This window comes from Centruroides sculpturatus, unplaced genomic scaffold, assembly GCF_000671375.1.
Source record: "Centruroides sculpturatus isolate CEXI.00-Female unplaced genomic scaffold, Cexi_2.0 scaffold200, whole genome shotgun sequence".
NCBI classification, from domain to species: domain Eukaryota; kingdom Metazoa; phylum Arthropoda; class Arachnida; order Scorpiones; family Buthidae; genus Centruroides; species Centruroides sculpturatus.
Window position 1 is genome coordinate 4,820 of NW_019384495.1, and position 13,084 is coordinate 17,903.

Sequence of the window (13,084 nt, forward strand, 5' to 3'; positions counted from 1 at the left end):
CAGTTTCCTTTTTCCAGAAAATACCTAGCATCCTCACGTAACTTTTTTCTTTAAGCTTATCTTTTTGTTTAAACATTTATCACTATCATAANGCAAGGAAAAAAATATTTCCCCTTGAGAATAAAATCGACCTGTCCGAGTGATTTGCTTGGACGAACACGATAACTCTGCCATTTTGTTTTCGTTGGCCCACCCTGTACATAAAATCAACTTTAAGCTATAACCAACTTGAAAATAAGTATCTTGAAAAATTGTCACATCATTTCTAATACAGTGGAACCTCGGTATACGACCTTAATCCGTTCCTGATGTTTTGGACTTATACCAAACAGGACGTATACCGAACCAACCTTTCCCATCAGAAGTAATGTAAAAATGATTAATCCTTGTTCTACGGTAGATTTTAGCTTTTTTTTTTTTGAATTTGTGGTTTTAGGCCCATTGCTGCTCAGAGAGCACAAAGAGGCCAAGATTTTTTTTTTTTTTTAGAGAAGTTCTGATTTTGATTATAGCAGGTGGGTAGTACTGTGTGGTGAAGTAGACCGACTCTTCTTGATGATGAGTTGAGGGTGGTTTCTTTTGTAGGCCTTCAAAATAAAATACAATTACACCAAAATATAAATATAATGTGATTTAACATTTTAACTCACTGAAACGCTAAATCAATGACACCCGAAGTGTGTTTTTTTTAATTTGTAGTTTTAGGCCCCTTGCCGCTCAGAGAGCACAAAGAGGCCAAGAAAGAATTTTTTTTTTTTTTAGAGAAGTTCTGATTTTGATTATAGTGGGTAGTACTGTGTGGTGAAGTAGACCGACTCTTCTTGATGATGAGTTGAGGGTGGTTTCTTTTGTAGGGTGTTTCAACAAAGTGTGTTTCTTATGTCCAGTTTATTCTGTTGTTTTGTCGTCCATTAAAAGTCGCACAAACCCGAGAGAAATACGCCATAGTAAATAAAATGGAAATACCAGTAATTTAATGTTCCTTGGGCGGCCCGGTACCATTTGATCCACGGACCGGTACCGGTCCGCGGCCCGGGGGTTGGGGACCACTATTGTATAGTATGCTGTTTGCTGTCTCGAAACTTAACTGTAATGTAAATTCTTAAGCAGAGGTTTTGGAACATTTGTATTGTACATGACCTGATTAAAATTTATTTGTATTTTTATTTTGTTTCTATTTTTTAGATAAAATTACAGTGATACGACGTCATAATAATCCAGCAATCAATTTCAATTTATAGTTTAGTAATGTTCTTTGTAAACAGATACGAAGGAAGAAATAACTGTTTATGTGCCACATTTCTGTTTACGTGACAAGCAAAAACAGTAAAACGTATACCGCGGAGTTCAGTTTCCTTTTTCCAGAAAATACCTAGCATCCTCACGTAACTTTTTTCTTTAAGCTTATCTTTTTGTTTAAACATTTATCACTATCATAAAAAATCAACGATAAGAATTTTAAATTGTGAAGTTATTAATTATTATTTCTTTTTACAAAACTAAAACCGCATTCTTAAGAAATTTATAAGAATGTATGCATTTCGAGGTAAACCACAATTCAATTCCCTTCTCTGCGTAATATGACAAACCCAAGGTGCACGACAATACTGAAAATACATATAAACATAATATTCTTATTTTCAGAAATACTATTTATTAATTCAAATAATTAAAAACATGATAGGTACATATTTTATATAACGCATTTCTTTATATTTTTAAACATTTTAACAATACTATGAAGCCAAATGAAATTGATACTTGACCTTATGTTAAACATATTATAAAATACTTAACAATTCAACATAACAGATTGTAAAATTATAATAAAATGTAATACATGTATGTTTACGGTTAAAACATTAAGCATATTCCAACAATACAGTACTGCAAATAACACCTTATCCTAACACTATAGTATATGCATACACCCAAAATTGATTGTAAGTATTTCGTTAACGACATCTCTCCGTTATTATAACAATATTTTTAAAGTTTCTACTTAAAAATTAAAATTAATTTTGCTTTTCTTTATTAAACAGATTAACGAATTCTCCTCTCGTTTGAGATCTGTGATGTCATTGGTTTTAATTTCTTCTGTAATTTTAATGATTACGAGAAGATTATGCAAATTTACATTTAATATTCCTTAAACAATTTGAATTAACTTTAACGAATCTTTTTCATGTTACAATTAGATTGAATACAAATTTCAGATACTGCTGTTAATTAAGAATTGTTTTTGATCAGTCGTTGCATAATTATTATCCAATTGAATTTTTTAAATAAATTAACAAATTCAGTAAATGTTTTTCTATTATAAAATTTAAATTCTTTCAATCATTTTTTAAAAACTTTATTTTAGCAAACAGTTTTTAAAGTATAATTTTCAATATTACTAGTCTAATTTGATTCAAAAACAACTTTTTATTATTCATTTTATTTAACTATTTTAATGATTAATATTTATTTGACAAATAAATATTCATTATCGTAGTTGTTTCTTTTAATCTCTTCGATTTGTTGTCTCGTTTTTAATTTTGAAAAAGCTTTTTAATAGCAATCTTAGAACGCGTCATTTTTTATATAATTAAAACATCAGTAAAACAATTTATTACTTTTTTAAATTTCGTTTTTTTACATATGATATTATTAAAAAAATGTATCAGTTATTATGCAAAAGAAAGCACCAAAACATACAACAGTAATTAGAGAGCAAAAGACGAATTGGAGCACAATAGATTGTGTCGAGTGCATTATCTACTGCGGGTGCTAAACGATCTTTAAAGCATTGTCCGAAGTCTGTTTTTGAAACGAACTTCAAAAACATTTTCTTCAAAACTCGAACTCTGTATCGTTCAAAGTTAACGTCGTTCGAAGTATACGCAACTATATATGTTACCGCTAAAGCTCGAAATCCGTTAATGTGCGCATTACCTAGCTAATCTGCAGATTAACTAGGGTGATCCGTTAAAGCTGCGAAAATTATTGCATTTTTCAAATTACCTAGGTAATGTTCAGATTATCTAGGTAATCTGAAAATTACCTACTAGGCACTCGGTAAAGTGAAAATAAGATTTTTGCTGGAACAACAGCAACGTTTCTGTACGCTTAAATTAACATAATGTTATTTATTTAATTTTCAATATCTAAAGAATCAAGTTAATACAATCAACAAATTAGTTGATTGAATCAATCATCAATCAATTAAAAAAACTTTAATACAAAAATCAAACGGTTTAAAATATTACTACAATTAGGGAAATGAATTTGCAAAACATATGATAAAATTGTACTTACTTATTAGTGCAATCTAAAGATTGGTGACACTTTGAATTACGTAGCAATTGGTTTTTGCGACAAGCACGCCTATTTGTGGTACATTTAGATTTGCAGTCACATTTTCTGAAACCCTGCCCAGTACCAAGGGATTGTTTTATTGCTGTTTGACGTAAAGATATTTCTACAGCAGGGACATCCATCTTCTTTCGTTAAAAATCTCTCTTTGCAAACACTGAATTCAGATTTTGCATACAATTGTTTTAAAATACCTGTTTTAGTATCAAGTTTATAAAAGCCATCCTCTGTTTTACTAAGAACCACAGCTAAAATTGAACGTGCATCAGTTTTTGCTCTGTCTTCTTCGGGTACTTTAATTCTCACAGCGAAACCTTCATCGACGTTTGGGTGCTTTGCATTAGAAACTGCTAACATTTTCTTTGCTTGCTTTTCTAAACATTTCTTGGCTTCATCACGCTGTATTTTCTGATCCATATTCTTTTTACAGATGATGCACAATACATTCTTACCATACCCTTCCTCTTTAGGATCTACTTCACCACAAACTGCGTGAACAAACATATTACACGATTTACACTTGTGAGCACTTGATGCTGCTTTTGAGCAAACAATACAGACTATGTCTTGTATAGTGCTCTTTACAGGCTCCGTACGAAACTGTGATGGCGATTCTGCTGAAGTTGAGAGTAACTCAGTGATGACTTCTTCAACTTGCAGAGGCGATTCCTTGGAGGTGCAGGGTAACTGAATATTCTTCGTGACTGCATCATCAATCAACGGTATAGAAGGCAGTTTAAGATTACTATCGGTAAATTCTTGTATTTCTATAGGTGATTCTGTAGAAGCGGGGGATAACGGAATGTCCTCTTGAGTAAGATTTGACTGTGATCTCATAATCACAGTCTCTTGTGAATCTTCTAATTTTTCAAGGTCTTCTTCAGTTTTTATCGAATGTCAAACAATTCTCCGGCATGGACAAACTTTTTCAAACCTTTCTCGCGCATCTGACAACGGCTCAATGAGTTTTTCACAGCCTCGTACAGTCAACACGAGACACCTTTGAATTATTTAATGATCTCGAGATGATTCTTCCTTCTTAAAAACTTTTATTTGCTTTACATCTTCAATTATAGAATCATACTTCAGTTTGTTATTAAAACACTACGTATTATATTTTAAATCTTCGCTAAAGAGGTTTGCGGAGAATCTTTTCTTGATTTTACTCACGAATTCGGTGCTTGCTTGCATTCTAGGATTTAAAGTTATCTACGTAAAAAGAAGGAGTGAGGAAAAGAAGTGAAAGAAACAAAGTTTTGAACTTTAACGATACGGAAGCCGTTAATATGCAGATTACCTAGATACTCTGCAAATTACCTAGGTAATTTGAGAAATTGAACAATTTTCGCAGCTTTAACGGATCACCCTAGTTAATCTGCAGATTAGCTAGGTAATGTACACATTAACGGATTTCGAGCTTTAGCGGTAACATATACAGTAAAACCATAGTTTTACTGTATATATAATTGTTTATATCATACTTTGGATAAAAAGTAAAAGACTTATTTACTTCTCGTGTACTTTCTGGTTATTATTATTAAATTACAATTCAGGAAACGTTAATAATAGTAATAACTTTCTAATATGAATCTATATATATAATCGAGACGGGTTGATAATAATAATAATAATAATAAGCGAAGAGCCCAAACGATTAGGAGCTGAAAGTTGAAATTTGGTACACAGTTAGGGTACGTCAAGAGAACGCACACTATGAAGGGTTTTCGAAATTTCCCTCCGCGGTGGAGAGGTACAGAATCAAGGCTTTGACAATGGAAGTGTTAAGTAACAATGGTTTAATAATAAGTAAATAAATGTTTTACTTTTTTTCCAAAGTATGATATAAACAATTATATATGCAGTAGAGCCATATACTTCGAACGACATTAACTTTGAACGCTACCGAGATCGAGTTTTGAAGCGAATGTTTTTGAAACTCGTTTAAAAAACAGACTTCGAACGATGCTTCAAAGATCTTACAGCACCCACAGTAGATAATGGACTCGATACAATCTATTGTGCTTTAATTCGTGCTTTGCTCACTGATTACTTTTGTATTGTTTTTGTGCAGATAAATCCGACATTGCTCGGGCATTAAGTGTTTGCAAAAGCTTTTAAATTAATAACAATCTTAGAACGCGTTATTTCTTTATTTAATTAAAACATCATACATTATATTTTTAAATTTCGGCCTTTTACATATGTTATTATTAAAAAAGTATCAGTTATTACGCAAAAGAAAGAACAAAAACATACAAAAGTAATTAGAGAGTAAAGGACGAAAAGGACGCCGGTCCTATCTAGCAGATAGGCCCGGCATTGCTCGGGTAAAAAGTAACGATAGCTAAGATTAAGATTATTACGTTATACCGTGTTTCCCCGAAAATAAGACAGTGTCATATATTAATTTTTGCCCTGAAAGATGCACTAGATCGTATTTTCAGGGATTGTCTTATTTTCGGGGAAACACGGTAGTCAATCTTACTCGTTTTAAGAAAATGAAAGAATTAGGTCCCCCGTTTCCAGACTAATTACAGAAATTTTAGCTGGTTTGAAAAATATTCGATTTCCCGCAAAAACGAAAATAAACTGCATCTGCGCCTATAAATCTTGCACATCGCTTTCTCTTAACACTTCCATTGTTGATACTTTTATTGTTACTTAAAACTTCTATTGTTGAAGCTTTAATCCTGTCTTTCTCCCCCACGGAAAAAATTTCAAAAAATTCCTTCTTAGTGTGCGTTTTCGTGACATACCCTAACTGTGTACCAAATTTCAACTTTCAACTCCTAACCATTTGGGCGCTGCGCTAATTATTATTATTATTATTATGTTGAGTTTAGTGAGTTTTACTCGGTTCACACCGGTGGCTGTGTACTATGCCGGACCACAGTCAAGGCATAGCAACCAAAACAAAACTAAAATTAAATAAGTGTGTCAGTGTCTGTATTCAGGAATTTCCTAACAATGTGGCATGTATTTAATATAGTGGCCTTCTGTAGTGTTATGTATGTATTTCTACTCAATTTTAATGTTCCCAGGCTTTTGTGTAGTGTGTGTGGTATCACACCTGTACAGGAAATAACAACAGGTACAATAACTACCCTATCCATCCTCCATAGATGCCTTATTTCCTGGGCAAGTTCTGTGTACTTGCTAATTTTTTCAGTGCATGTGTTTTGTACATTGTGAGTGTTTGGAATGGCTATGTCTATAATGTATGTGATTTTATTGTGTTTGTCAATGAGTGTGATGTCTGGTCTGTTGTGGTAAATTGTTTTATCTGTGATTATGGCTCTGTCGTAATACATTTTGTGCGTGTTATTTTCCAATACTGTCTGTGGAATATACTTGTAGTATGGTTCGTGGATGTCTGCCAATTTGTGTTTCTTTGCAAGCTCTTGGTGTATTATATTTGCTACTTGATTGTGTCTATGTAAGTAATCTGTCTGTGCCAAGAGCTTGCAACCAGAAGTGATGTGTTGTATAGTTTCTGGCATGATGTGACATTTTCTGCATGTGTCATTTGTGAGTGTTGTATCTTTGAGTATGTGTTTTCTGTAGTTTTTAGTATTTATGACCTGATCCTGTATGGCAATCATGAATCTTTCCGTCTAATTATTATTATTATTATTATTATCAACCCATCTCGATTATATATATATATATATATAATTGCATTTGGATATACATTGCAGAATATAATCAAGTTTATAATATCTTTTTGCTGCTCAACTGAATTGCACATTTTCATGCGCATTATTCAAAACTACCAAAAATGTTTTCATGAGTCCATTGTCCCGACATTTCCCATAATAGTTGAAATTTATAACAATACATATTCATATTTTTACTTCTTACTTTCAACACCACCAATAATATCGTATTCTCTTTCATCAGAATTAGTCTCACTTTTATTCTTAAATGGAAAAGCCACTATACTAAGAAACACGGGAATAAAAAGCATGGCATGGACCAACGTTTCTAAAGATATAAGAGTAACGATTTTTACGAATGTTGTGTAAATGTACATATTGTTATACAGAAATACTAGTATTACGAAAATTGCAGACATCGAACCTTGAAATATAGGAAACCCAACGAGATAAAGCGATTCCTTCAGCTTATGTTTGGCTACAGAATGCGAAGAAGTCAAAAACGCATAACACATGTGAGCCGGATAATTAATACAAAATCCGTTACAAAGTATCATAATCGTCATGGAAAAGACGTCAAGATTAACACCCCAGATTGACATAAATCCAATTGTTTCGACAATTATTGAAACAATCGAGAATGCAACAATTAATGCGCAAATAACGTTAGGAACAAATGAAACAAAAACAATAAATACTAACAGAGATGTTATCCAGAATAACTGAAGAGTAATTTGTTTGGTAATAACAATTTGTTCTACCAAAGGAAAAAAACAAGAATGGACAATAATTGGTAAATCAGATTCTTTTGCTATTTTCTTTAGATCGGTTAACACGGTACTTTCAATATCTTTATCAAACATATTTTTCGTTAAAACAAAAAAACGACTTCGGATAATATCTGTGTAATTGTTATTAAAATTTATGTCAGTCGAAAATTGTTTTGCTGCTTTAAGTCTCAAAAACACGTGGAGAAGTCCATCAATGAAATCTTGTTTTTGTGTCATATCATAAATACTCATGGAAAATTTCGATACCGGATGATTCTGAAACTCTTTGTAATATTTCAACCAGGAAACTTCGAATTCCGAACCGGCGACGTTTGGGTGAGATTGAAATTTCATCATTAAATTTTCTATCGATTTCTGAATGTCTACTTGGGAATAATCTAATGTTGTGTTGATTACAATTTGAACAGGATATGCAAATTCCGTAAAATAGTGGTAATATATTTGATATGCTTTTGCTACTTTCGAATGTTTTGGATAAAATGTAGAGAAGTTGATGCCTTCTTGTAACAATGTTACTCCCCAAATACCTATTGAAAGATTAATTATGTACAATAAAATAACGACCAGTTTGACTAAAGGACGAGAGAGAATTTCGGCGACGTAATCTCTGAAGAATTCCATAAAAGCGTATTCGTTTTTCTCTTCTATATTGTGCTCGTTGGATCTTTCTGTGAAAAAGAGTATAATAAAAATTAATCATTCTATCAATAGCAAACATACTATATTCAAATTTTTGTTGCATATAAATATATAAAGATCTTTTTAGTTAAAAAATAATAACGTGGCTTACTAAATAAGTATATTTTGTTGAAAAATCATAAAAGAAATAGCATTAATTTTGGTTTCTAATTAACATGATAGCCCGGAAAGCCCCCTAGTGCGTATTCTAGCAGCAACGGTATTATTCATTGGTGTAAATAATAAGTTCCTATTACAAATAGGAATAATAATATATATTATTGTGATTAAATTATACTACTGTATTAATTTAATAGCTGAAAATCAATTGAAAAAACATCATCCAAAAATGTCAAAATAAATATTTTATTATTAAGCGTCAAATATGTAAAAGACGACACTTTCCTCTTTTGAATATATTATTTTAATATATTAATTATATTTTCTAATCTTTAATTTATGCACACGTCTAAGTGACCAGTACCAAAATAATCAAAATATAACGTGGAAATTGTTTTTAAAAAATGAGACAATAAACTACAATCCCTACGACATAAAACTAGATTTCTCCCAGATAATTACAGTCGACCCCCTATAACACGGTAGATATGTTTCAGTTGTTATGAATTCATTTCCTACGAGCCCGGCACGTATGCAGTTTACGGACTACGGCTGTTTGAAAAATTTTCTTCCATAAAATTAATCGATTCTAGACTAATTTGACTCAACATTTCCAAAATTCGTATAATTATTTTGGAATAATCCATATAAACCAAAAATTGTAGGATTACTTACCGAGTGTGCACCGTTTGACGACACTATTGCTTAAGCTTGTTTTCGTCATGGAGCTTGTCATCGAATGGCGCTCGCGTGCTTCCTGTTAAATTACTTTTTTGCGAAAAATTCGCTGAACTTTGGAGACATCATTAATATAAATATAATTTTTATGGACGTTAAGTACTCTTGGTGGTGACCAGACCCTAAACACCGGAGTTCGCGCCTCACTCGAACGAGCTGGCAGCTGGAGTTTTTTCCGGGTTTTCCTCCTAGCCAATAACGCCTGAATAGGGGCCAGCTTTCCCTCCAAGTCCTCCCGGAAGGCATTCTGTCTTCCTTTCTCGCGGGGGTCGTGTCGTCTCTTATAAGACCGGCTTTGACCTCTCCCCTGTCTTCCTCGGATTGGTCGTCTTCTATAAGACCGCCGTTTCCTCACTGTTTTTTCCGGAGTTAATAGCGGTAAGCTGGGCACTCCTCTATCGGCGAAGGAATGGACGTTTAATAATAAATAGTTTGTAGTAGATCCGCTGCTTGTTTAAACTCAACGGTTTGTACAAAATTCGCTATTGGTCTAGATTCGACCAATCCTGTCGCGACAGGAGACGGCGATGACGTTTTACCGAATTATAAAAGATTTTTAGCGTGTTTGTACGAATACTGTCGCAATTTTTTCGCCGTCATATAGGAATGCGAACTATATGAACCCGTTTTATAAAAAGGTCTACTGTATATAAAACTATTATTAAGAAGTTCGAGAACTTTTATAAATTATATGTGGAATGAAGAACATTAAAATTTCTCACCTTTTGTAACTCTAAAGGTAAATGCATTAAGACGACGTTCTTCTCTGTATCCACTTAGTGCTAAGCACGATCCAAAAAACGTAATCTGATACAAATAAGTAAAGCACACGCAAGTCGTTGCGTAATAAGAGAAAATCCTCACACCAGGAAACTCTGCGGTCATCGCTATGCAGAAAGATAAAATATTTGTCAAAGTTGTTATGGTAATAGAAACAGCAGATTTGGAATAAGTTTTCCCCATTCGTTCTTCCACGCTGTCTTCAACATCTGTAACTCTCCAATTTGCTACTATCACGAAGGCGTCGTCAATCTCTGTAGCTGGAAATGATATAAAAGTACTACTTTAATGTTTTATAAAATGTATGTAATATTGCAAAATGAAACGTTTATTCAGAAATCTCTACAACACTATACAAGTATAATCTATATGAAAATTTTTAAATGTTTAATTTTTTGTGTGAGTTCTGTTGGCTAAAATATTTATATTTTCATATCTCAAAAAATGCTTTTGATGTACTTCAGTAGATTTTAATTGTAGATTTTAACTTTTTATAGTCAAGAAATTATGTAATGGCGCCAGTTAATGAAACTTTGCATAGACGAATCAAATACTGTACGACATTGCTTTATTTTTCAAATACTATCCGGCATCATAGATAATATTTTATTAAAACTAATGCTTTATATGTTAAAAATAGTGACTTTTATCAAATAAACGTCGGGATTGGCATTTTCGCCTTCTTCGAATAATCATCAGATATTTAAACCCGCACAAATGTATAAGCGCCACAGATGAGTAATAGCACAAGCGTAAATTAAAATTATAAATTAAAAAGAAAGATCGCAAAATTTTGCAAAATTTACGCGATAAATATTGCACACATTTAGCAAAAAGTTTTCAATTTTCAAAAATTCTCGAGAAAAACAGCTCGTTGTGTTGTCTTTCGTATTGTCTTACTTTTCACAATAAGTATTTCCAGTAATATAACAAAGTGTAGCTTCCACCGGTATTTGATGGTATTCGATAATAATGTCGGACACAGTAATAATAATAAAAATTCGAGCTTTTCTTTGATTACTTAGTGGCAGGAACCTAAAATAAGTTTTTTTTTTTTTGTTTTTGACTTTCAACTATCTTTATGCTTTGTTAGTGTAGTGAAACGAAACAGAGTTACGTTATTCGAAGTGACCAACAAGTAAAATTACAGCTCTGGACTTGATAAAAAACAAATGATTTTGATTCATGTAAATAAAAAAGTCGAAAAAATTTAGTTTCATACAAACTTTTCATACTGTACTTTTCTCTGTTATCTCTGAAAATTTACGAACAAACATTTTATGTTAATATTCACTTCAAGATTTTTACTTACCGAAAATTAGGAACGGCAGCATAATATTAGAGTTGACATTTTCAATTCCACACGCACCCATCAACCCGAAAGAAGAAACCACTGCTAATCCAGCAGACACAACTGCAGCAATTCCCATCCAAGGTTTACTCTTTACCCAACTGTTTGTCGTATACGACATTGCACAGAAAATTGTTACAACAATAACAGCGACACTCATCAACGGTGTAATTTCATCAGCAAGGTTTTTCACGTCTAATTCAGAAACTAAGAAAGGACACGGATATATCTCGATCGAATGAAAATCCAATTTGTTGACATTCCGCAAAAACGCTTTTCGCCATTCACGAATCCAGTGTCTTTTAGAGAAATTCGATTCGTCAACGGGATAAACAAGTCTTATATATTCTACTTCCTGAACATATCCGTTTACATCATATTTTACTCCGCCGAAGTTAATTGCCCACAGTTCGTATGTATAAGTAAAGGGATCAATTTGAAGAGGAAATTTTAACTTTTTTTTTCTAGAAAGTAATTTATCCATCTCCGGTAATATATTTATTATCGGGTTTTTCATGCACTTCTCGTTCATTATGCCACATATATTTCTATAATTTACTACTTTTCCATCTACAATAATCGTTATGTTTTTAATTATTTCATCCAAGATTTGTATATCGAGTAAATTGTCTTTTTGTATTAAATTGTTTCCGTATTTATTTTTAATGTAAACCATTGCAGCTTGTGGACGATCTGTCATTCTCATGAAATCGTAGAATACGGATGTGTTCATGGAAAACATCTTGCTAATAAATTGTTTATTTTCAAAGGTTTCTCCTCTATCAGACTGCACTAGATAATCCACAGTTTCTATGGTTATGAGTTTAAGTAACCCTACCGAAAGTAAAACTGATAGAAGCACAGGTGAAATGAAGAAGTAAAAGGGATGTCTTGCAATAATTCTTCCCAATTTATGAAATAGAAAAGACAATGAATAGCTCATACATGTTATTTTCATTTTTCTGTACTTATGTCGTATATATACTTTATAGTAAGTGCTCGATATTGCTCTTTTTATTCTGAAGAAAAGATTTCTGAAAAGTTGTAAAAAATTCAATTATACAAATGGTATTTAAATATTCATATTTAACTTTGTTTATAATTTCTATACAATAAATAATACTAAAAATAAAATATAATATAATGCAATAATAAAACAATAGTGTTCGAATGCTCATAAGAATTTTTCTAACAGAAATGTTGAAGAAACATCAATGTAATTTTTATTCGCTTTTAAATTAAATAGCTTGTTTTACTGTAATTTATGGCAAGTTCTTTTAATGTAGTGAATGAGGTAAGATAGCGTCATTTAGTTTTATTTTATTCGATTACGGTTGACACATGGAAAGATTAAATGTTTTTCGAAAAATATTCTATTGAAAACTGCTCCATATTTAGGTTTTACTGAGGTGAGAAGTCCAGGAAAGGATATCGCCGACATGTTAGCGAAGTGCAAACCCACGACGAAGTGTTCAATAGTTTTATTTTCTCAGCCGCTGTTGGGTGCTGATATAGAGTCGTTTCGGAAAAATAACTAATAATAAAAAAATATTATAAGAGATAAAATTAAATGAACTAAATAGTAAAGTTCTGTATCTGGACTGCTGTATGTT

General features: G+C 32.2%; 1 protein-coding gene across 1 annotated transcript; it reads right to left on the reverse strand.

Annotated features, from left to right (window-relative positions):
- Positions 1-7,218: 7,218 nt before the first annotated feature.
- On the reverse strand, positions 7,219-12,213 carry LOC111621903 (patched domain-containing protein 3-like; the record flags this gene model as incomplete). The annotated part of the gene is made up of 4 exons (XM_023364156.1): positions 11,433-12,213; positions 10,063-10,380; positions 7,438-8,472; positions 7,219-7,341 (listed from the first exon to the last, which is right to left on the reverse strand). Coding segments are annotated over exons 1-4 (2,257 nt in total), but the record flags the coding sequence as incomplete, so codon positions are not given.
- Positions 12,214-13,084: the final 871 nt, after the last annotated feature.